Below are 23,382 nucleotides of genomic sequence, written 5' to 3' on the forward strand. Positions count from 1 at the left end.
AATAATAATACTCAAAAGGAGAAATTGGCACTGTCTGTTCTTCATACTAAAGAACTAGCCATGCTGACCACTCATCCTTCACGTTAATTAAAAGCAAAGAGTCAGAGCATCGAAATCAACTTGCAGAGGATCATTTGGCAATGAACACTAGTTTTAGGAATTACTGAACACATTCCTAAAACTTCATTTGATGCCCTTTTCCAAGTATGAGGTGCTGTTAGAGGATGTGGCTCCTGTCAAGCGAGTTCTAAATATATGATGGATATCTGTTTCCGAGAAATATTTTTATGAGTCACTGCAATGTGAAAATAACAAATCTATTTTGTTAAGAATATTTTAATTAAATATTAATTTTACTCTGTGGTTTCATTCGTCCCAGTAATGTATATACTTTGATTCAGATTCCGAAATTGCTCAAGTTTTGAATCCCGGGAACCCAGATTAAAAAGGAAAAAAAAATTAAATATTCCTATTAATCATTCTTTAGGCTTTCTTTTATAAGCGAAGATTTAACCGAGTGCGATATTAATTATTTTCAACTTACCTAAAGAATAATAGTCTTTGTTAAGAATAATATTAAATGTAATCTATTCTTCTGAAACATAATCATGCAGTTGTAGGCCAAGAACAATTTGCTAACGAAATAAAAGTTTAAAAACAGGAATAATGTGGTAATAATGGATCAATTCGTCAGAAGTATAATTCGAAAGAACTATTTGCTGCATCCTTATATGATGTTCATGTGTAGCAGTATATTTACAGTGCTTACGGTAACCTAAATCGGCATAAATATAAATTGCGATTTTAGCTGAATGTTAAGAGAGATCTGATCGAACGAGACGCGTATATGTTATGATAGGCAGTTGTCAAATCGGCTACTTACACCCATTCTTTTCCTTTTTCGCAGGTTGTCCTCTTCCGAGCCGTACTTCCTCAGCGAACTTCTTTACTCACCTGCAGATAACCTCATCGACACTAACGAAGTGACCCTCACCGTCCATACATTGAACTACGAATGCGGAACGAATCCAGAGCGTTCCCTCGTTGACCATAGGATCTCAGCATCCACACAGGTCACACCGCCGTTAGCCTCCGAGCATCGTTCGCCCGCCAAACGTCGCTCCCATAGTAGTGACGCCAACCCAGAACTCTGTGCTGACAGTTCCGTCCGTCGAGGCGACTCATCCGACTCACTGAGAGAATCGAGTAGAGCTGTCTCATCGATTGCCAGAGGGCGGGATGACCAATCGACAGGGCAGTTCTCGGTAGTAGGCGGAGACGGTGAAATATCCTGTCCAGCACTCGCCAGTAGCAGAGGTCAAAAGTCAACGGTCTGCCCGAAGGAAGCTGAACCGCTCCAACCGCAGACATCATCCCGGTCACGAGGTCAACCTCAAGAGAACCCTCTTGACCCTTCGGCTCTGTCGAGTTGTGAATTGCCAACCGCCCACTACCCTGAGGTCTCGGAATTCCCCGCCAGAGTTCCGTCACCGGACGTTGAAAAAACAGGCAGGAGCAAAGGTCAGTCGGAAACCGAGAGAAGAAAGTCCGAAAATCCTTTAATCATCCCTCCCGACCTGCCGTTCGCCCTCGACTTCGATCTGGACTTTTATTCTACGAGAAACCCTTTCAAGGTGATGTTTACCCGAATGCAGTTCGACATCCTCCGCGACCTTTATCGCTTTGAGCCTCCCACATCACTCAATCCGCAGGTAAGAACTCTTTTGTATAAGCCGCAGTCGCCATGGCTACCGGTACTCTGCTATCTGCAGTTGTCGTGTCGTCGAAATCAGATACTCGCCATCCAAGGTATGTTTCTTCTATCATTCTCGCGCTACCTGATGTTTAGGAGGATGGTTTGTCTCGCCATGAACATTTTTAAATCAATTCAGGAACTCATCTAACGAAAATGGGTTTAACTTCTGACAATGCTCATACATATAACAATTTTTGAGATATTTACTTCAAGTTTAGGTATTTGTTATTCAAACGGCTTGGCAGTCGTTATTGATGGGATATACTTTCCTTCAAGAAATGGTTAGCATTTCTCGGTTCTCATATGATAAGTATCGAATAAACACCATTGTGTTTCACACAGTATATGCAACCCACTAGGGACAGTCACAAAACGTCCATGTCGTTTTTTGACAAATTTGAGGCGATATAGTATCGTCAATTTATCTACAGAACGACCAAAAAGTCTGTTGCTCTGACTCTATCATCACACACTTTAAGTGTTGTCATCACAAATGGGAACATCGAAATCACAAATTTCGATGTTCCCATTTATTTTCCAAACCTTGTATATCATAATTATTCTCCATTCACTATACACATGCACTCTGTCTTGCATGAGCCGTCCTATGCAAATATCATTATTATACAATATATAATTTGAAATCACCCCTGCTAAATATTCAAGAATGTAATTTGTTTATATTTTAATTTAGTCCAGGCAAGAAAGTACTAATCGCTTTAATATTATGAATCAGCCGACTTGAAACTGCACTTAATCCTGTAAACACGTTCGGAGAATTTAGCTTATTCGAGTCTGTGGCTTAGAATACTTCTCTGGAACTGCTAATTCCAAACGAAAGAAAATAACTAATTAATGTGTTTAATGAATTGGTAAGCAGTGTAGGAAATTAAATTTGATGTCTGAAAGAAGGAAAGAGTTAGATGTCGGTCTTATTACGTGGCTCCGAAAATGTAGCCCCGCTTTTGGACTTACGCCTGTTTAGCAAAGATAACTGGAATCCGTAGCATCTAACCGGAATCCTCTCCTTGGGTTTCTACGTGGGATGACAGTAAAATCGAATTGTGGAACGGAAGTAAAAGGAAAACAGTCTTAGGAAAAGATTTTGAGAAGCCTTTTGAATTTATTCATGACAGGAGTGCTCTTAACATGTTAATCCACGCACAGCCAGATACCACCGAGCTAACTTTCTGTAGGTGACTTGAAAGAGGTTCGTTTACATTTTGAATACTCCACCCTAACAACATGCAGTGCTCTTTCGACAGTCTTAGCCGACCACCCACCTTGTGAGGCAGCACATTTTCCACCATACAGATTACAAGAGTTTTCAATGTGTTTGTAATTGTTCTTTTTCGTTTGATTATTTCAAGTTTTCGAACAAATCCAAGTATTGCCGATATTGGAAGGGAAAAAAAAACCTATAGATTCTAGTTCCTTATTGCTACACACACCTTATGATGTAGATCATTATTAAATGCAGGTATCGTTCCAGAAGCTTTGAAATACGGTAATTAGAAGATAATGCTATATCTACACGATACTAATGTACTATAGGTTGTTCAACCAACCTCTCGTGTATGGGCTCAACATAAAAAAAAAATGTAGATTTTTTGTACATCGTAGAAGAGTCTTGACCATCCTCTATGCATGAATTTATGCAATACTAAATTCATGTATATTGATAGTCAAAACTATCCTGCTATGTATAAGTGGAATGGAATCTCAGCCAAAATTTTTTACGCTGTTTTAGTTTCAACTTGCACTTTCATCCCCCTAAATCCTGCAGTACGATACCAAATTATGTTATTACACCAGCCTGAAAGAAGATATTTAAAAGTGCATTTGTGCTAGAATCAGTTACATTATTCATTATTACTGCAGTATGTATGTATGAGCATACAACAGTATTTCCCAACGTTTTTTTGGATCAAGCCCCACCTCAACGCCTCAAAGATTTTGATGTCCAACATAAAAAAAATATTCAAATTGCCCCACGTTGAGAAACACTGGCATACAATAAAAGATTTCACTTATAATATAGCATTTGCCTAATGAGAGATCGTAAGGCTAGCAATTATGACATTTTTTTTTTTTTTTCCCGACCATACTCCATATTTTTGTTTGAATGAAACAGTACAGACTCTTTTGTATTCATCTTTCTAAAATATAAATTTAGATCGCATTATATATATTCATCTTTTTGGTCTATCCGAGGTTCATATATAGTGTTTGCCTTCCGTCAGGTTTTCGTGAAAAATATAAATAATAATAACAGAAAATGAATTTGAATATTTCACGGTGATATTGCTTTTTTAGGGATATTTGCTTAAGTAGCATCAGTCGAAAGCCAAATAATTTCTTCTCCAATGTTTTGTGAGTAAGAAATCTAACATAAATACCAAATACTAGTGTAACCGTAAGCAGAAATCCATATTTGCATTTAAACATCTACCCAACAGACTTGTCGTGGGTACAATGCAGACGTGTGACCTACGGATTACAACCAAAGAAGAAATAAAGAATAGCGTAGACCATAAATAACATCATGATATACACACACGGCTATATTTTCTTCCTAGGAACCTGTTTTTATGCAAGGTTTTGTGTCATCAGGTTTAAATTTACTGCACTTCAGATCGCCCCGAGACAAAATTTCATGCCGGTGAATTGCGAGTTTTGTAAAGAAACCCAAGAGCCATTGCTGTCTGAAAGATAACAAAAAGCCCATACCAACACGGCCTTTGTTAAATGGGGATGGACATGCAGTGGTTGTTAGTGTAGAGTACTTGATATATGCCTAGAAAAATTAGTATTTTAGAAGTAAATGTCAGAGGTATTAAAGTCAATGTAAGCAGCTTAACGGGCTCTATGGGATGAAATTATTACCGGCTACTGTCATAACTTTGTTCCCCAACATAACTAATCATGACAACGATTGTGGCCGTGATCTACTAAAATTTTTACGTGAGATTAGACTTATGGGGCCATTATTATTTGACTATTGTTTAACTTGAGCGTGCTCATAATTTTTAATTTAGCCAGTAGGCTAACAATTACAGAATATTAATAATAAAAAATAACGCAGTTGTGTGCGAAGGATTTCAATTCAATGACATTTTAAAATTAAATTGAATTCTAAATGAAACCAACAGTTTTTTTTTTTTTTTTTTTTTTTTTTTTTTGAATAACTGTCAGTATTCAAGTTCTTGTTTAGCTGTCTTATAATCGTAACTATTGTGCGACATCCTACATTGTCCTTTCGATGTCTTTCCATGCTTGGTTATGTAACAACCCCTAATCTATTCAAGTGTATTTTCATCATAAACGCATTTATAAATGTTTTTATATTTAAAAAAAAAAAAGCAAATCATTATTTAACTAAAATGTCCCGATAGACGCGGTCTCAAAACTTGTATTTAGGTTTCCCGTGGCCAACCAAATAGACCAGTTCTCAATTTAAAATTTCATATGCTAAGATAGAATGTGACACTCAGAAGCTTACAGAATTAGCATTTTGGGTCGTTTTTTTTTTTGATAGGGTGATCCAATTTTTACATCCATGCTGTGCCTGTCATTTCGTTCCTTGGAAGGTTGGTCTATTTTGCAGAACGATCCCCCGAACCTTATAAAACTGACATTACATTCGAGACCGAATTTGAACCCAGTTCTTTCCTACCCATTGCTTTACGCACGCGCGAATTATAAAGGAATACTGGACGCTGTTCTAGTAGGTAAAGAGTAACAAATATTTGATAAAAATATACGCAATGACGTACCAGCGAGTTCAGTTCCTCTAGCTGTGGATGCCCTGGCCGAAAATACTATGGTTAATAATTTCTCTAAGCTACGATATGTTTAACAGAAGCTGTCATTGGACTAAAAATGACATCTGTAAACACAATTTGTGACATGTTACTTTAATTATCTTTATCTGTCTATGCTTTCGACATTCAGTTCAGATGTGCAAGTGTGCGTGCGCGCGCGGCCACACCATATCCCTTGAAGCCGTAGCTGCCTACCGTTGTAGTGGTCGGCAGAGCTGCGCTATTGATTTTCTGCATAGCGAGCAAGCGAGAGAGAGAAAATCAACAGTAATCAAAATTCCTGCTCTTTCTCTCTCTCTTCCAGGCATTTACTGCATTTAATTACTGACAAGAATAATCCACTATTGTATAGTGGTCAGTAGAGCTAGAGATTGCTTCGTAAATACCCTACCTCCTTATCACTTTGATGCTTTTTCTTAAATCAACAATACGTTTGCCGCTTGGCATGGATTCAAAATACCCGTGATAATTTCGGATTCCCAAATACACTGGTGAAATAACAGTGTATTTGGGAATACACTGACTATTATCGGCAGTGTATTCCCAAATTGCACCACACCTCAATGTGTGGGACCAATTCTTTGGGTCCTGTTAATACCCCTTCTATGCATACCCCTCGCCATCCTTATGGTAATATCAATTAATGTTTAGGACCACCATCGTATCGTTGGGCTCATGGTCCAACCCACACTAGACGTTCCAGTCGTCTCACAAGTATACTATTCGATGGGAACTGAAACTCTGGGCGGACCAATCATTCTCGCAGCATTTTCTTCAAATGGTATCTCAACAGCTGCACCATTTTCTTGATTTGTTGTTGCTGAAAGAGACATGGCTCTGTTCTTTAAAATTTCCACAGTGTATGACAACCTGGATATGTTCTACATCCTTCGGCACTCCAACCACAGGTCTGAGTCCATACCAGTAGAAACAACTGTAAATCGTTACACGTCCGCCATCAAACTTCGCAGTATAGATGTTTCACTCGCACATAAGGCATTTTCTATATCAGCCACACCCACATGTGACCAACCTATCGGATAAAGAGTATACGTGGACTCGTCTCCATAATCACACACTTCCAACACTACAGACTGCTCACGATATTCTTTAAACCACACTGTAGTCTATCCTGTTGATTACAGTCATGTTTATGTGCAGCTCTTCATGCAGTGTAAGACATACATGTAACCTAAACTCCATAGGATCTTTGAATTACAGTCTCTTGGACAAAAGGGTTATATAGAACTCTCATCACCCCTGGTTGTTTGTTTCTACATCAGACGAGATTTCTTTCATTCGTAAGAATGACAGAAATTGGTGTTAAACTCCCTGAATCTTCGGTTTTTCATCCCCTTGAGGTTATCCTCATATTTCCATCGACTGATAATAGACCTACAGATGATTTTGGATGATGCTCTCCTTCAGCAGTGTCCAGAAAGGCGTTGATCAAAATGGAGGTCCATAAGTTCTCGAAATACAACGAAGAGTATAATATTCAGTCAATGTTAAGGGTGTACTATTTATCTTAACTAACAGTATAAATCACGTGTGACGAGGAATGCGCGGGTATATTTCATTCTAAAAAATAGAGGATATCTCAATATTTATTTCAACATAGTATATGTAATTAATTAAACTGTAGCAGCTTTCATAAAATTTACGAAATACGGATCACAAACTTCTGCAGCCTTAGAGAATACCTCTGTAATATTCTAAAAGTTAAAATTTTATTTGCGCGGAGGACATCAGCAGATCAATCTAATCTTGCTAGAAATGGATACAATGTCAACTGCCCAGTCTTTTGCCAAGAATTTCCTTGAGAGCGAAAATATCGGTAACTGTAATATTAAACATTCAGCCCTAAAAATGTAATATAGATGTTTGAACTACCATATTACATTCGTGAATTTTGGGCCTAAATATAGTATATTGTGTATGCTTACCCTTCAGCTTTGTTGACCCATCAGTATTCTGTTTTGGTCTGCCATTTGATCATTAATGCGATGTTAAAAATTTTACTGGTAGTAGCAGACATTACAGCGACATCATGAAATTAATTTTATATAATAAAATGTTTCTTTAAGCTTTAATATTTTAAAATTGCTTCAACAAGCACTATGCATTTTTGAATATTATAATGCTACTTTTGAAAAATATTTGTGTAAGTAGAGAATTTTTGCAAATCTTAATCACTACGTTGAAATATAAATACGAAAGGAACTATACCAAGATCCGCAGTGTTTGTGATAGCTACAGCCGAGTGCCATTGTATTATATTTACCCATCCCGGCGAAAAAATGTTCATCGGATGGATTTATAGAAAGACTCGAAGACTGTTCGGTTATTTTTAAAATCACCTAAATGAAACTTTTGGATATAATTCCTTTATGTTAGTATTTATTTGGAATTGGCCTAAATAAATACTTCTGTTGGAGCGATTTCGCTAAGTCCTAGAAATAAATGAATTCAGAATTAGCTTGAATACCATCGTCTGTGTTTCATATTAACATCATCGCTTAGAACAATAATAGAGTGCCGATAATAGTCAGTGGTATTTTATCTTTTCTTTAAGTTCTTAACAAATTTGCATTTCATAAACGAATTGCTTTCTAAATACTTGAAATAGGGAAAAAATTGACTGCTTCTTGTTTTGGTTTGCGTAATGGCCATGGCCAAACCCATGTTATTGTTTCATTTTAGTTCTCTTTTGATGTACAAGTTGGTCAATTTTCGCAAATGAGAATTTACTGCTGATTCTAATTTTGATTCTGTCCCTCAAGTATCTTATCTCAAGTAATTTTTCTAATCTCAAGTAGCTATGAGCATGCATGTTGCTACTTGAGATTTCTATGATTGTCATCCAAGTAACTGCTTAACCTGATTGAGATTGTTTTTAGTGGTGGTCAGTTGAATCCTTTGATTTCGATGCCTGCGTTTCCTGCATATACTTCCGTGAGCATGCATTTATGATCCCTCCACTTTTCTTAGTCGCAATCCGTTCTTAGACGAACTACAAACTGCTAAACATAACTGCTCATCAATTCCTTACTGCCTTGCTCTATCATAAATAAATAGACTGAGGCCACACTTACTTAAAATGTCTGTATTGTAAGTGTTGTCTGTAATATAAATATGCTTCGGCAGTCTGAAGTTTAAAATGATGCTTAATAACTGAAAGTATTGGTCCAATACTACTCACTAATGTGCTATAGCTTGCCGAACTTGGTGGGCCAAATTGCTCTACGGGAATAAAATTTGAAGTTTAACTGTATTTGCTGTTGTCAGTTCTTTCAGATATCTTAAGATCTCGCAGATGACCAAGCGATTAAAAGAACACTTGCAAAGTGGTTTACTGTAAATGTGGACATCCATTTAGAGTTAGCTGTATGTGCTCAACAATCAAGAAATCTTGTAAACTCACATCCCTTTCTAATAAATAAAAGAATTTTAGTCTAGACGAGGCTAGTTAAAAAATAAATCTTACCTCATTCTTTGTTTCTTACTATGTGAGTTACAGCCTGTTAAAATACCACTGCTGCAAATGGGGGCATGGCTGGGGAAAAATCTAAAACGCATTCTCTAATTATAAGTATATATCGTAGATTTAATTACATATACTTAAGCGTGGTTTAAAGCTTTATTTGAAGTACCCAGAAATGTCAAAATATGTCTGTACGTAAGGTATAACACACACACACACCCTGATTTAAGTAGCAGTTATTTATTGAAAAATGGATAAGAACGTTAGCGTACCATAAATCAGGTGGAATTAAAAATCTCAATGAGAAAAACTAAAGGGTTGAGCGAATGCTGCAAAAGCTTTGGAAATGACAATGTCTGGGAAGTTTTTACGCTTTCCAAATTTACTATAATGATACAAAATTTCTATTAATAATCTAAAAATTTAAGTTCTATTAAAAATACGTTTTAAAACATTCAAACTGAAAGCGAAGATCTCGTGTTTTAAACTGGGTAAAGGCTTCGATCTTTTTCAGGTGGTTGCATGTCGTCGTAATCTTTGAATTAAAAAAAAAATAGAAATGTGTAATATCACTGAATTTAGAGAAATAATTTCAATAAATTAGCGAAAGAAATAAAGTAAGGAAAACGAACTTTCATGTTGTAGACCAACCTTAACTACAGATAGCAAAATTGAGGAATGAAAGGGTTGGCAAAAGTTTGCATTTGGACGAATGGTTCATTTTTTTTTTTTTTTTTTTTTTTTTTTATAATAATGAGTCATGTCCTTACGTCCTTTTCATTCACTAAAATATCGTGAGTGTCCTAAAACAAATAATTTCATCATTTTTCAGTAATATGACATTCGGTGATATCCATATTAGGTTTAGCATTTACATATGTTACAACACTGAAAGGCTCCCAGTCGGAATAAAATATCTTAAAATGTTACTTCTAAAGAAGATTAACTTTTAACATGAGAATTTACTCAGAAAACTACAGCTGACAATATTACTTTTGCAGAATTCGTAACGGCACCTCCTTTGTATAAAGATCTGGGTACAAATTCAGTAGAGCATCTTTACAAAGACTTCGGAACTAAAGTTTTTCCGTCCATTCATTTCGGAGGGGAAAAGTTTAAAGATATAGCAGTTAAATATAAACTTTGTGCCTATTGCTTGTGTTCTCTGGTTGATTTGCGGAGAAACTCGAGTTTGTAGAGAAAAAAAAAAACAATCCGCTACCTCCTTTGAGACCAGCCAACTCATGAATAGAAACACGAATATAATTTCGTCTAGTATAAGATTCAGCAAAACCAAACAGTTTTCTCCCCAAAACTGTCTCTAAAACGCAGAATTAAGCACTGATTATGTTATTGGTTGATAAATTTTCCGTTCATATATATATACTGTATATATATATATCGCTCTTTTCGAATGCAAACCAGTGCGTAATGCTACTTGATTTTCGTAAATGCACATTATAACCCATGTCTCTCATAAGACAAATCCCATATGATAACTATTATCTTTCGTATTTTCCCATGTACCCTGTAATCTGCGAAGGCTTATGGTGCAAATAATAAACATCCCACGAAAGCCATATTATGGGAAATATGATAGTAAGAAACTGCTTACCAACTTCAACAACATATTAGAAGAAGAAATAAACTTTTAACAGTATAATAATTTTATTTTGTTCTTTATTACTGTTTTTTTTTTTCGTTTAATAAACCCATTCCTATCTTAACTATTAAGCACGTGCGATTTAAGGGGTAAAAAAAATTAAGGTTTGTGTAAATAAATGATTTTGTTGATTTTGTCTACCAATCATGTTCTAATTTTGATTGTAAAATTAGAACATGATTGGTAGACAATATTTTCACTTTGCCTACGGAGTTTTTTTTTTTTATTATTTAGTTCGCATTCTCGATGTGGCGACGTGTCGTTATCTAGACATATTTTACTTTACTTTCAATCTCTTACAGTTTCGAAAATTCCTGCTGTCCCTTCCCAACAGGAACGAATTAAAAAGACCAAAACGGACCCATTACTTTTAGGTTTTATATATTAGCATTTATTCAGGTTCACGTGTTTTCTATCTGTGTATGTTCAATTCCTTGAAAAGGTTTTGGCATTGAAAATAATAAATTTCGATTTAATAGTTCTTAGGCTTCATGGCGCATTTCTATAATAAACATATATTTGTCTACCTCTGTAATTTCAGTAAACGTTGCTATTCCACCTGGCTCTATTCAGTTCCAGTGCAATCCTCCCAGAAATTTGAATCTAATCATTCTATTGCACCTTTTCACAGAACGCAAGCTTGCCTTTGGCAGCAATTGTTTCTACCGAACTTCTAAAAAATGACATACTCAAAATCCTTTCACTCTAGACGGAATTTAGATAGAAATATGTTTAACGAAGATCCTAAAACTTGCATGTCAAAAGCTTCACACTTTCAGCCAGCTACAAATATGTTCATTCCTATAGCCGATTATTATTTTGTAATTATTAATATATATGAATATTTTTCGTATAGGGTTCTCCAATATATACCGGTAGCCTTACCACGATTTGAAAGACAAGTCCGTACGCAATATCGTTCGTATTTAATTTTTTTACATCTGAAATCATTACCATTCTTAAAGTAAGTCATGTTTTTATATGCTCACAGTACCCTGATGGAGATCGCAGTATTTTCCCTTATTTTGAACGGACTTACCTTGAAAGAGGCGGATATCTGGGATGTTTGTGACTTGAAGCATCGTTTGACCTAAAACCGAATATATTACTCTAAACAAAGTAATGTATTACCTGACTGTAGAAAATTATAGAATTACAGAAACATCTGTATTCGTGTGTATAACAAATGAAATATAATAGTGAATTAAAGAATAAAATTGATATTTCAACATAGTAAGTGATGCGTCACTTTTAAATTCTCATTGAGCATAAAGTGCAGAGGTACGTATAGAAAATTACAGTAATATTTGAATTTTATGATTCCATCCACAAAAAAATGGAATTTGTTTCTATTTTTAAATTAATTATATTTTTACGTAGCCTGAAAACCCTTCTCTATAAACCAAACGGAACTTTTTCACCATTTCAGTCCTCCGTAATCTTCCGCGTAAAGACAATCACAAACATCTATGCCCTGACCGGGTTCGAAACCGCATCCTGTTGATTTTTGAGCGCAGACGTTAACCACTCGTCCATTTTTGAAGTAAGTTTAACATTAAGATTTTTCGTATTGAATTTTAAAAATGAATTTATAATTACTGTGTACCTTTTTAAGGTTCATAAAACTACATTTTAAAAAACCTCCCGCTTTTAGCAGTTTTTTGTAAAATTGTACTCACTGGACGATTAATATGAAAACGCGAATGAAATGATACATTCCGATACTTATCCGAATCATCGATATGTGCGAAGCTAGAACCGGGGCCTCTAAGTATACGTTATTATAACAAAGCAGTTTAGTTCATAACAAGTAAAGCGATTCGTGTTATAAATTAAAACTGTTCGATAATTATCGAAGTAACTTTTATAATTATTTATTTAGTAAACAAAACGCACATAAAAAAAAAAAAAATTAAGAAAATAATGCTTCAAATCACAGTTGCACAATAGCCACAAACGCTTTAGGAATAACGAGGACACAGTTCTACGCCCAGAAGTGTGATCAGCAACAAGAATGTGAATTGATTACTGATTTGGAGATGGATTTTCGTTACTCCAAAACAAGCAAACTGGTCATTGAGCAGAAACAGTTATTAGACGGGATGCATCCACTTCGGTATTGATTTCTTCTGGTTGATCCAGATCAACCAAAGGGTTCAGTCATATGGATACTCATATCAACTGATATTCCAAAACAGTTTTGGAATGTACTCATAAAATTAATTAATCCCTGGGTATTCATTACTTAAATTCATCTTGAATGCTCCTCTAAAAGTACTTGTGTACAAATTCGAAATATTAAATGGTGGTGGCGGTGTGTGTGTGTGAATCGTTTATTTAGCTCAATAAAAATTGCTTGCAAAGAAGCAGGCAAACAAATAGCGAATCCAGTAACTTCGGTTAAAAGACGATTAAAAAGCCCAATTCTAACATAATGACGTTAATTAATGTCCAATGTTTTGTCAAGGATGTTACAATCGAACTGTAATTTCAAGTCAGATCTTATGATACTTTTATCTTTTTTCCCTGGCCAGTAAGTACATATTCGCAAATATGTATAGTTAAGTAATTATACCGGGCAAGTGCTGTGGATTAATTCAGTCGAAATAGCAGGTGGGTGATTGAAATCCTAACTGCCGTTAAGGCATATTTCGAAAGTACTCTCTTCTTGTGAATTTTAATTTATTTCCTCTTTCCCACTCATGCATGTTATATCCTTGCAGAATCGTGTGTATACTTCCTGTCATGCATTGACTAATAATTATAGGCGGATTCTTTGTAGTCACCAGCTAGCCGAGTCATTTTCATATCACTATCGTCATGACGGAAATTCGATAGAGTTGGAATAACCCAGTCGTTTTTGTTTGTTTTTTTTTCTTCGACACTAAATCTCTGAAACTAGTATATTCCGGAGAAATGAAGACATGGACAATAGCAGAAATAAAAGACAGACACTGATAGGTAATGCAGAAATAGTTTAATTCAAGAAATAAGCGTTGCTAGGCAACAGTACATCATATAAATACATAACTCCAGTAGGCAGAATACAACCTATATTTTGATATACAAAACTTTATACACTATGTGAAAAAATAAATATTCGTCATGGATTCGTTTAGAATTGTATCATCTTTCATCAGAAGACAATATGCTGTTAAATGAAGACCGCTAGCTGGATAGGCATTCGTCTATTTACCACTGACCTATCAGAATTAAATTCATATCCCCAATTTGATTATAAATTCAGATATATTAATATAAAGCCTTGGGCGTATTTGTTAGAGTATACGGATACCAGGAATAGTGCAGTAGACAAAGACATCGAGGGTATTCATCTACCAGTCTATGATTTTTTTTAAAAAAAAATGCAATTATTGATATAAAATTCCGTGTATCTTCTAAATATATATATATACCCGAATCTTCCAATCAAAACAAATTGTATGTTACTCTGCACGTTACCCTTACTTCTATGACGCGATGATACACTGCTACCCTCTTTGTTTGCGTCACATACCCATACATACCCGTCCAGTGTTAGGCGGTTACCCAATCTAGCATCCTAAGTATGTTGTACCTATAAAAATTGATCCCATGAAATATTTAGTATGCTTTTTTTAAAAAATAAAAAAGACAATAATATTCTCCGTCATCCCTACAGTAATTTGATGTTAGGAGTCCTTTAATTCACTGGTTGTTACCAATTCGCTTGCCATTGTACAAAAATTGCATGAGAGGGTGATAGGACATATGACTTAAAAATCATCGGACAAGAAAGTAGCAATTGTGATCAAGCCCGTATGATGAATTTCGTATAGTTAATTATTTGATAGTATTGAACATCGCCATGACAAATAATTTTGTACTTACGATTTAGTACTTACGAATCAGTACTACGCATCGTTTCTGCAACTATGATAGTATCAGTTAATTATTATAATTAGGTTTATTTTGTTTGAGGAGTATTTAGCGATATGACTTCGTATTTTGTCTTTACCCAGTTGTACTGACTCTAAACTTAATGATACAGTAGGGTTAGATTTGTGGATAGCCACTGCCAGTTCTGATATACAGTAAATCACGGGACCATCCATCGATATTTTTCAATTTATTATAATATATAGATTTTTTTTCCCCACTAAATCAACTCCAAATATTTTACTACCTATAAATATGATATTGTGTATTCAAAGAGAAAGAAAGAGAGAAAAAGAATTTAAAAAGGGAGAGAGAGAAACTATATTGTGTGTTACACAAATTGGAATTAACAATGCACTGTTGTTTCCGATGCATTTTTAAATGCAGATAATAATTTACGATTATTTTACTAATTAATAAAAGTATGATAGTTTTGAAGTTCTTGTTAAAAAAAAAAAAAAAAAACAGTACAGAACCTCCTGTAAAGCTGAATAAAAGAAAACAGACACTAAGTAGATCCTGTGTTGTTACGTTTGACAACTGCATATGTCCTCCAGCCGACTGTGTGTCTTGTGGGTTGAAATACTCATTTTGGGAGGGAATGCACTCCACCACCGCATGAGCTCGGCTAACTCAACTTTACAAAAAAAAAAATAAATAAAGGGAAAAAAAAAAGTAACTTAAATTGCAGTCAGGGCTCTGCAATCCGAAAATGAATGCGATAAAGGATGGCGAACTTCCGTTAGGTGTTTTGGTCTTCGTTTGTACAGATCTTGTCCCTGTGTTTCATTCGTTGTACATGCCACAGGTTTAAATTTAACACCTGATATTTTTTTCTTAATTTCACTCTAATTTCTTTTGTCTGTGCTATTTCATTCTAGTAATATCTCTTCAGCACGGACGCATATAAGTGTTTCATGTGATTACATTATTGCTAATTGTGCTTGCTACTATGAGTACATAGCGACGTTTCGCTTATGTTTCGGCAATCTGTCATAGATATTGGATATATATATAACTACCATAGCTTGCAATTGTACAAGCTATGGTAGTAGTTTTTCTACTCCAGTAATATGTTTAATGTTAGCACAGCGAAATGAACATTAATGAAGCCACTCTGGGCTGATAATACAGGGGTGGGGGGGATGTATTTCTCTAAAAATCGAAGCATACTAAGATACATTTAGCACTTTTTATGAATTCCACCCACGAAATGCTTATAGTACATGAGTAGACTGATAATCGGATAATTCGCTTCTAAGAAATCCTACTTAGAAACCTCTTTTGAATTTTTTTTCCCGAGCCACTTTAGCCCTCTAATAAGCGAAATGATGCTCTCACTAATTCATCTATCATTGAATGACATTCTCAAAAATCTATGCCCACGGTGGACTTTCGAATCCACAGTCTATTGGTTAGCGAGCGGATACACTGATCACTTGGCCAACTAGGCTGACGTTATTTAAATATATTTCAGATCAATTTTGTCCTTAAATGATTAAAATTAGAAGTTACGAACATTAGAAACTCCATCTTCTCTGTTATTCGTGTGCTGAGCATCAAAATCGGAAATTCTGTGATTAAAAACAAACAAGACTCACAGTCTTGTTTGTTTTTAATCACTTGTTTATATTAAAATCAAACAATGGAATTCGAGGCAGAGGTGATACCAAAATAGTCATCCCACAAAAGGGTTGTTCTAACCGTTTTTTTTTTTCTTATAAAAAATGGGTTAACTGTAGACAAAGAAAGAAAATGTCTTCAAACTCCACTGTGAAGCAAGCCGGTTAATAAAATTCCATGTATAAATAACTTCTGTCGAAAACAAATGGCCTCATGGACAACATATCTGCTTCAGCCAAACGGACGCAGAACACAGGCTGCTTACTCATTTGCATAGTTGAAAATGTTTGCCTAGTTATGATTCTAGTCAAAATAAATGCGAATATTTGTTGCTTTTCGACATGTCGTAGTGAATGGACACAATATGCAGTTAGAGACATTGAGTATTTTGTCAGTTGACTTCGGTGTAGTGCAATACTTTGTTCAACGATTGCTTATGGTTTGTTTTATTTGTTTGGAGGTATGGTAATCACTGCCGACTTAACGAAGGACACCTCAAGGAGAATACACAACGATATAACATACCTCGACATACCTCTAGACAGTGTACACATGCGCGCTACTGTCAAAGCAACTGTGGGCTTGAGGTAGAACACGTTGCTTGAATGTTAGCACTGACCATCAGCAAGAAGCTCGTTGTGCGTCATGTTCTGCGTCACCCCATCGATTTGTCCCGCTATCTGAAAACCATCGGTCCAGTGCATGAACCCATGCTTCATCCTTATAACTAAAGAAAGCGATTCCAGTAGCATAGATTGCTGACAAAAACAAGACTTCCCACAGACCTTAAGTAAAGTAACTACCTTTTTGATATATTGCAAGAATGGGTTATTTTTCTGGAAAAGTACGTGGAAATTGGCAATCTATAGAATATCTAGAGAATATATCAGAATTACGATACTTAATGGATGGTCTTTTACAAATGCCATCTTCCATGGTATGATGTACCAGATAAGCTTAACCGATTGATGGATATGGTTGGATCATTCCTTAACCCACCCATAGGTTTATGGGTGAGATTCATAAAAATACTGCAATTCGAAATCCACGACTGCTCGACTTAGAGATATAACTTGTATTATAGTCAGCAATAATATATATTTTTTAATGAAGCTTAACAATATATGGAAATCTTAGATAAAATTAATATAGATTTGTTTAGTGGAATTAGAAATTTATAGTAAAAATTGCTGGTACTTCGTGAAACCTAATACAGTATCTTCTCCCTTTTTTTATTTTGAATTCAAACTTCGGTTTACAATGTCAACATTTTCTGATAAGTGTTTTTCGAGTATATGAACTCTAACATGACCGAACTATTTTCTGAGCTTCCCTAAAGGTTCATATTTTGGTATTGCGTTCGTTTTTTCTTTGTATTTTTCCTCACTGTAAGTTTAACATGTACAGTAAACAAAGAAATATTCACTCCGGACCTTGTATTTAACTGTCCATAATTATGGAAACGAAATACGTATGTATGGTGGATAATACCCCTTTTCTAACCCTAGCAGTGTGTAGAAACATTTTGTATGACATATTAAATGATCGTTAAATTTAAAAAGAAAATGTGTGTGTGAATTGACAGTTCATAAAAAAATTTATAATAGTAATTGTTCTATTAGTGACTTCCGCTGAAACAGAGAAGCAGTCAGGATAACAAAGGGGGCCCCTCCACGCAACTTTCTTTTAACCCTTTCTGTTCACTACTGTGAAAGTGACAATCTCTTCTCACACTTTCCCTTGCAATGTCTTTGTATTATACTGTAACCGTTTTCGGTTCAAATAATAAATTCAATACGATTAGTTAGAATTACTGCTAACAGCCAACAGGGCCACTTAATCATACACAACCCTGGAGGAGGGAAAAAAATCTAAGGGAAAATAACAGATGTGTTGTATGTAAATCGGCCAACCAACAAATACACGTGCATGGTAAGAAATTATTCATGATTTATGTGCCGATAGGTAAACTACTCCCATTATATAAATACTAGGATAATGAGAAACATTAGTTATAATTAAATACATCAGTTAGCATTAGTAACAAAAGTAGGGGGAAAAAAACCCTTCACCTGTACAAAAGCTGAGGTTCACCATCACGTTTTGCTCTTCTGTTTCTTGCTTGTTGTTTAGTCCATATCGACAAACGACTGGTTAGGCCTAACGGTGGACGGTCGACCATCGCGAGCATGGTATGAAGTTCCTACCAGGTATATGCACAGTACAAACTCCATACCTCGCTCTCGATGCATCAACCTCTTTGAAGCAGTACCTACCCTCTGAGCAGGGGAGGGATACGAATGGAACAGTAATATTGATGCCAAAAGTACACCCGTGCACCACAGACAGACATTGTTTAGTGTCGATGTCATCATGACACAGAGCGACGCAACTAGCCGATAGCGTGACGCAACTGGGGAAAAGGGGTGAAGCACAATCCCTCCGATCTAAACGGGCGCCATCATCAAAGAAGGGTTGTCGTGTCAATGAAGGCAGCAGATGGGGGAGAGAGTGTATTCCGAAGTCCTTGCTGACTATGACCTCCGTCAGTTGACACCACGGCCAGTAAAGTCCGTATGAGTCCACAGTTTTTTTTTTATGGTTGCTTTTTTTTTTTGTTGCCGAGCAATCACCAAATGTACAAACGGCAAGTCCCTGCACTAGTCCCGACACTCACAGAAAAATGTCCTCATCACTCTGGCTGGGGTTCTTACTCCAACCGCCGATGTGTCGTCTCTCGAGCGGTTGTGTTCCAGCGAACAGTTTTCGTGCCGCATAGCCGTGACAGACATCTCACTGCGGCTCGCGATTGGATGCTCGAGGCTGGTGACCACGCCCCGGGAAGTGCCTCGCAGCCAGTCTTGGTTTGTCCCGCATTGCGGCATCCAATGGACACACAGAAGCCGTGACGTCATGCCACGGTCCGTGGATATGGCGCGCACGTCATTAACGGCATTAATCAAGAGCTGACCGACGGTTGTTTCGTACAGGAGATGGTGGCGGAGGTGATTGCTCCGTGGGTTAAAACTGAACCCTTCACCCTCCACCTTTTCGGAAGGGGAAGCTGCTGGGGGGGAGGGGGAGATGCTGACGATGGTTTACTGCTCCGAAAGACTTCTTATGGTGGCGAACTGACGAATCAATCCAACGGACGGGTCACTGAAACCGATGTTGCTTCATTTCTTCGTTGATCCTGTCAACGAATTTTTTTTTCCCCATGTTCTTAGCTCACGGGATTCCTCCACGTATTCCTGTTAGTGGCGCCAGATTCTGGCTGACCTTGACGGGGATGTCGTCCCTAGTTTTCCCCATTCAGGCCCCTCAGTGAAATGGAAATAGAGCCGGGAACGTTTTCTCCCTTCAATTTTACCTGCAGCCTTGGCCTTGAACCTATAGAAGGAGCCTCAGCATCCTGCAACAGTCAGCCCTTTCACAGCCTTTCATTGTCACGCAAAGAGAGATAGATAGAGAGAGGGAGAGAGCCCCTTCCTTACAGCACAGCAACTTAAAAAAAAAAAAAAAAATATGAGGGGAGGGAAGCATCGCCGACCGGTTGAAAATGCTGAGTGGCATATTCTCTGCCGTCTTTTTATCAAGACACAACTCACTAATGCTAAAGTCTGCACAAGTGGAAAATCATGAAAAACTAGACTTGCAACCAAGTCATCAAATGGACTTCTTTTTTTGTCAAGACTCGTGAACAATATAATGATGTGGGTTCTGGTCATTTCCACTCGCATAAATAGTTTAATTTAAAAAAAAAAAAAATGCTCCGGATTATCAACTTTTAATCGCTTCGTGTTTTCATGGATTAAGAAATAATCACAAGATCATTCCTATAGGAATACTGAGTTTTGTATTTGTCATGGTCAAATTCAGTTCCCTGCTGTGACAATGTTTGTGTTAATTTTTTTTATACAGTATAATTACAAGTTACAGAAAACAACACCAGGTTTTAATAATGTAAATTTCTCGATATCTATTTTTTTAATTGTGAGTAACAATACAAAGATATTAATATGAAGGGATCCAATCGATAACCTTCCAATGTTTATTTATTTTGACGACTATTTTTTTTTGTTTGTTTACTTTCTTTAAAATAGACCAGCTAGAATAAAAATGCCATCTCTCGAGAATATTTGCCGATATTCTGATTTCGTAGCATCTTTAGTTAATACTGACTTAGTTATTGGATACACAAGTTAAATCCTATGATATGTTTTGATACAGGTATTAATGAAAACGTTGGTGTTTCTTTGTACTATAAATTAATTCAAGAAATGAGTACTTTAGTGATTGATGTAGGAAAGTCTTCGGTATCCAAAAACGTAAACAGTAGGAGAATTCCTGAGAAAATCTAGATTAAGATGAGAGATATAAGGGATGCAGGGTATGTGTTTATGACCTCCCTATTCGGTCGTTACTCTGCATCCTGGCTAACCCTTACATTAGATGTTGAAATTTTGCAGTTAAAAAAATAAAAAAAAGTGAAAGAAAAACTGGTTGTGTAGCTGTGTGCGGACACTGGTGTGGCATGTGTAATATCTAGATGGCGTGACAGTAGCTCATAAACCATTCCATATTGATTTTTATCACGGGTTTGCTTTTCAGGTTTTGAGCATCCCTCAGACAGCCCGGTAAGGACCAGTTGCAACATCTTATTTAAATCATGGCTAATATACTTTTATTAGCGACTAAGTCTCGAATTAAAGGCTAATCCGTGTTAATGTACCAATAAAGGCAGAGTTGTATGAACACAGTTTCTCAGACATTTATAGAAGTATAAATCTTAAGAATAGGAATTGTTAGCTTACTTTTTGTCTGGTCTGCTTTCGTACATTATAAACTATATTTGAACTGGTTGGAGAGTTCTTCACTCACATGAAGAATGTTAATACACCCGTTAACCTTTGTTATGTTGTAATGACAATTTTATTAAAAATATTTTTCGTGGTTAAAATGCCTGCTCCACACTAAGCGCTAGTGCCCTCCGGTGGCTGCTTGGCGAATTAGTAAATATTTAAAGAAATGTTCTGAATGGCGAAAGTACTGCTTAGTCCATCTTGGGAAAGGTTATAAGATTTATGGGAGTGTTTTTTTTTCTTGTCTTTTTTAACGCCTAATTTCTTAAGATCCCGCTAATGAATAGTCTGAATCAAATTATTAGTCAGTCACAAAGAAACTGATTTTGATATCCCTCACGTCCTAATATGGACACATTTTAATTAGTCGAGAATTTATTTTTGAGTTAAATAATTTCCGTGTGATGATACAGCGTTCCCCCTTTATACGGGTGTTCACAGTTTCAGAGTACCATCTAGTCCTCCCAAATTTTATCCGGGCTCCGGAACCGGCATAGGCTGAAGAATCAGACCTATGGCTGGGTGTCCTCGGACCGGTTTGCCTGCTTGCGGGATGAAAATCACCAGATAAACTGGCGGAAAAAAACCCTACTGTCCACGCCCAAGACCGGCTAACTTGGCTATGGCTGAGGAAGATCCTCGAACTTCTCACGTCGTTGACGGGAATCGAACCTACGACACTCCTTCCCCAGGCATATGGTTGCGAAGCGCAAAGCCACTAGGCTTTTATTTGTATAATCAACATACTATGTACATTCGGAACTATATACAAATATTTACAATCTATGTACAATATTTACATAGCATGGTTGTTGTTGTTTACATATTATTCTAATATGTTGACAATATCAGTTTGCAAGTACATTTTTTCTCCTTTTTTTTTACACACAATATTTTACATTAGTTCTATATTTCTACTTTTTTTTTTTTCATGTTATTTTTACTCTTTACATCATTCATTTCTATTCCCACAGCTATATAGCTGGTGGGTTACATATTTACATCTGCATTCGAATATGCAGGCATTAATTTTTTACCTTTAATATACATTGCGTTATTGTAACAAATTTTTGCTAATGGCACATTTAATAATATATTCATATACATAATTTAATAATCCTTACCATATATATTCATATACATACATACATACCCATATATACACATATATATATTATACATTGTTTTACATCAGTCATTTCTATTCCGACAGCGATACACTTGGGGTGGATTAAATATTTACATCTTCTTTCTAACTTGCAGACATTCATTCTACATCTCCAATATGTATTTTGTTATTGTAACAGCTCTTTGTTATTTAGTCATTGAGTTTTTCTCCATAATGTGTAGGTATATTTTACATACACATATATATATATATATATATATATATATATATATATATATATATATATATATATACTTCCTATATATTGTTTTATGGTATATACATTTCTTGCTGCATGTATTATATTAACGCCACTAGGCTAACCTCGCGGACTATTTTTGAGTTGAATGTTTTGATAGCACTGTTTGACTTAAAAAAAAAACGAATTATATTTTAGCGAAATTACATCTGCATTGGTATTTCAGATAAGCTAGTAAGAAAAATAAACGCGATATGAACTTTTGTATCAATTAGGACATCTTTTGTCCTAATTAATAATTGGACAAATTGTCAAAGATATTGAGTAGCAAAATGTATCAACACAGCATGTAATAAAAAAAAGTAGCTGTCAATTGCTATTCAAGGTTTTGACTCTGAATTGTCCTGTAACAAAGTATCATGCAAATTGGAATATATTAGTCTTTTGTTTAGACATTAAAATATAATAAAAAGAAGCAAATAAAAATGCCTTTAATATATACATCATTCCACCAAATTTTTTCTTTAAATAGATTAAATCCAGCTTCTGTTACATTACAGTTTGGTTGTATTTCATCCATTTATGCTGTATACAGAATTAAGATGTCTTTCTACTGGCATTTACGTAAACCATTATTAATGTTCTATTATTCGAAATTTTTGTGATCAAAGGATTGATTATTACTACACGATGTTGGAGAATTAGTCGTTGAGAGGGTAAGAAACTCGAAAAGAAAAATCTATTTTGTCCATGAAATAGCGAACGCTTCAAGTGTCTAGTCAGAGAGAGAGAGAGAGAGAGAGAAAGAGGAAGGATTGGCAGAAATTTGACATCTGTTGTTAAACTTTGGACGGTTCTGTAATGGATTCAGATGACTGGTGTACG

General features: G+C 35.9%; 1 protein-coding gene across 1 annotated transcript in view; it reads left to right on the forward strand.

The window, feature by feature from the left end:
* Positions 1-23,382, forward strand: part of MESR6 (misexpression suppressor of ras 6) — a 388,255-nt gene that overhangs the window by 266,274 nt on the left and 98,599 nt on the right. The window contains exon 4 of the mRNA XM_090397939.1: positions 908-1,712. Coding sequence (XP_090254065.1) covers positions 908-1,712 — 805 coding nt within the window. The remainder of the gene's footprint in view (positions 1-907; positions 1,713-23,382) is intronic.

The sequence above is a fragment of the Typopeltis vanoorti genome, chromosome 9, assembly GCF_054136105.1.
Source record: "Typopeltis vanoorti isolate ZY-2024b chromosome 9, IOZ_Tvanoo_1.0, whole genome shotgun sequence".
In the NCBI taxonomy this organism is placed as follows: Eukaryota; Metazoa; Arthropoda; class Arachnida; order Uropygi; family Thelyphonidae; genus Typopeltis; species Typopeltis vanoorti.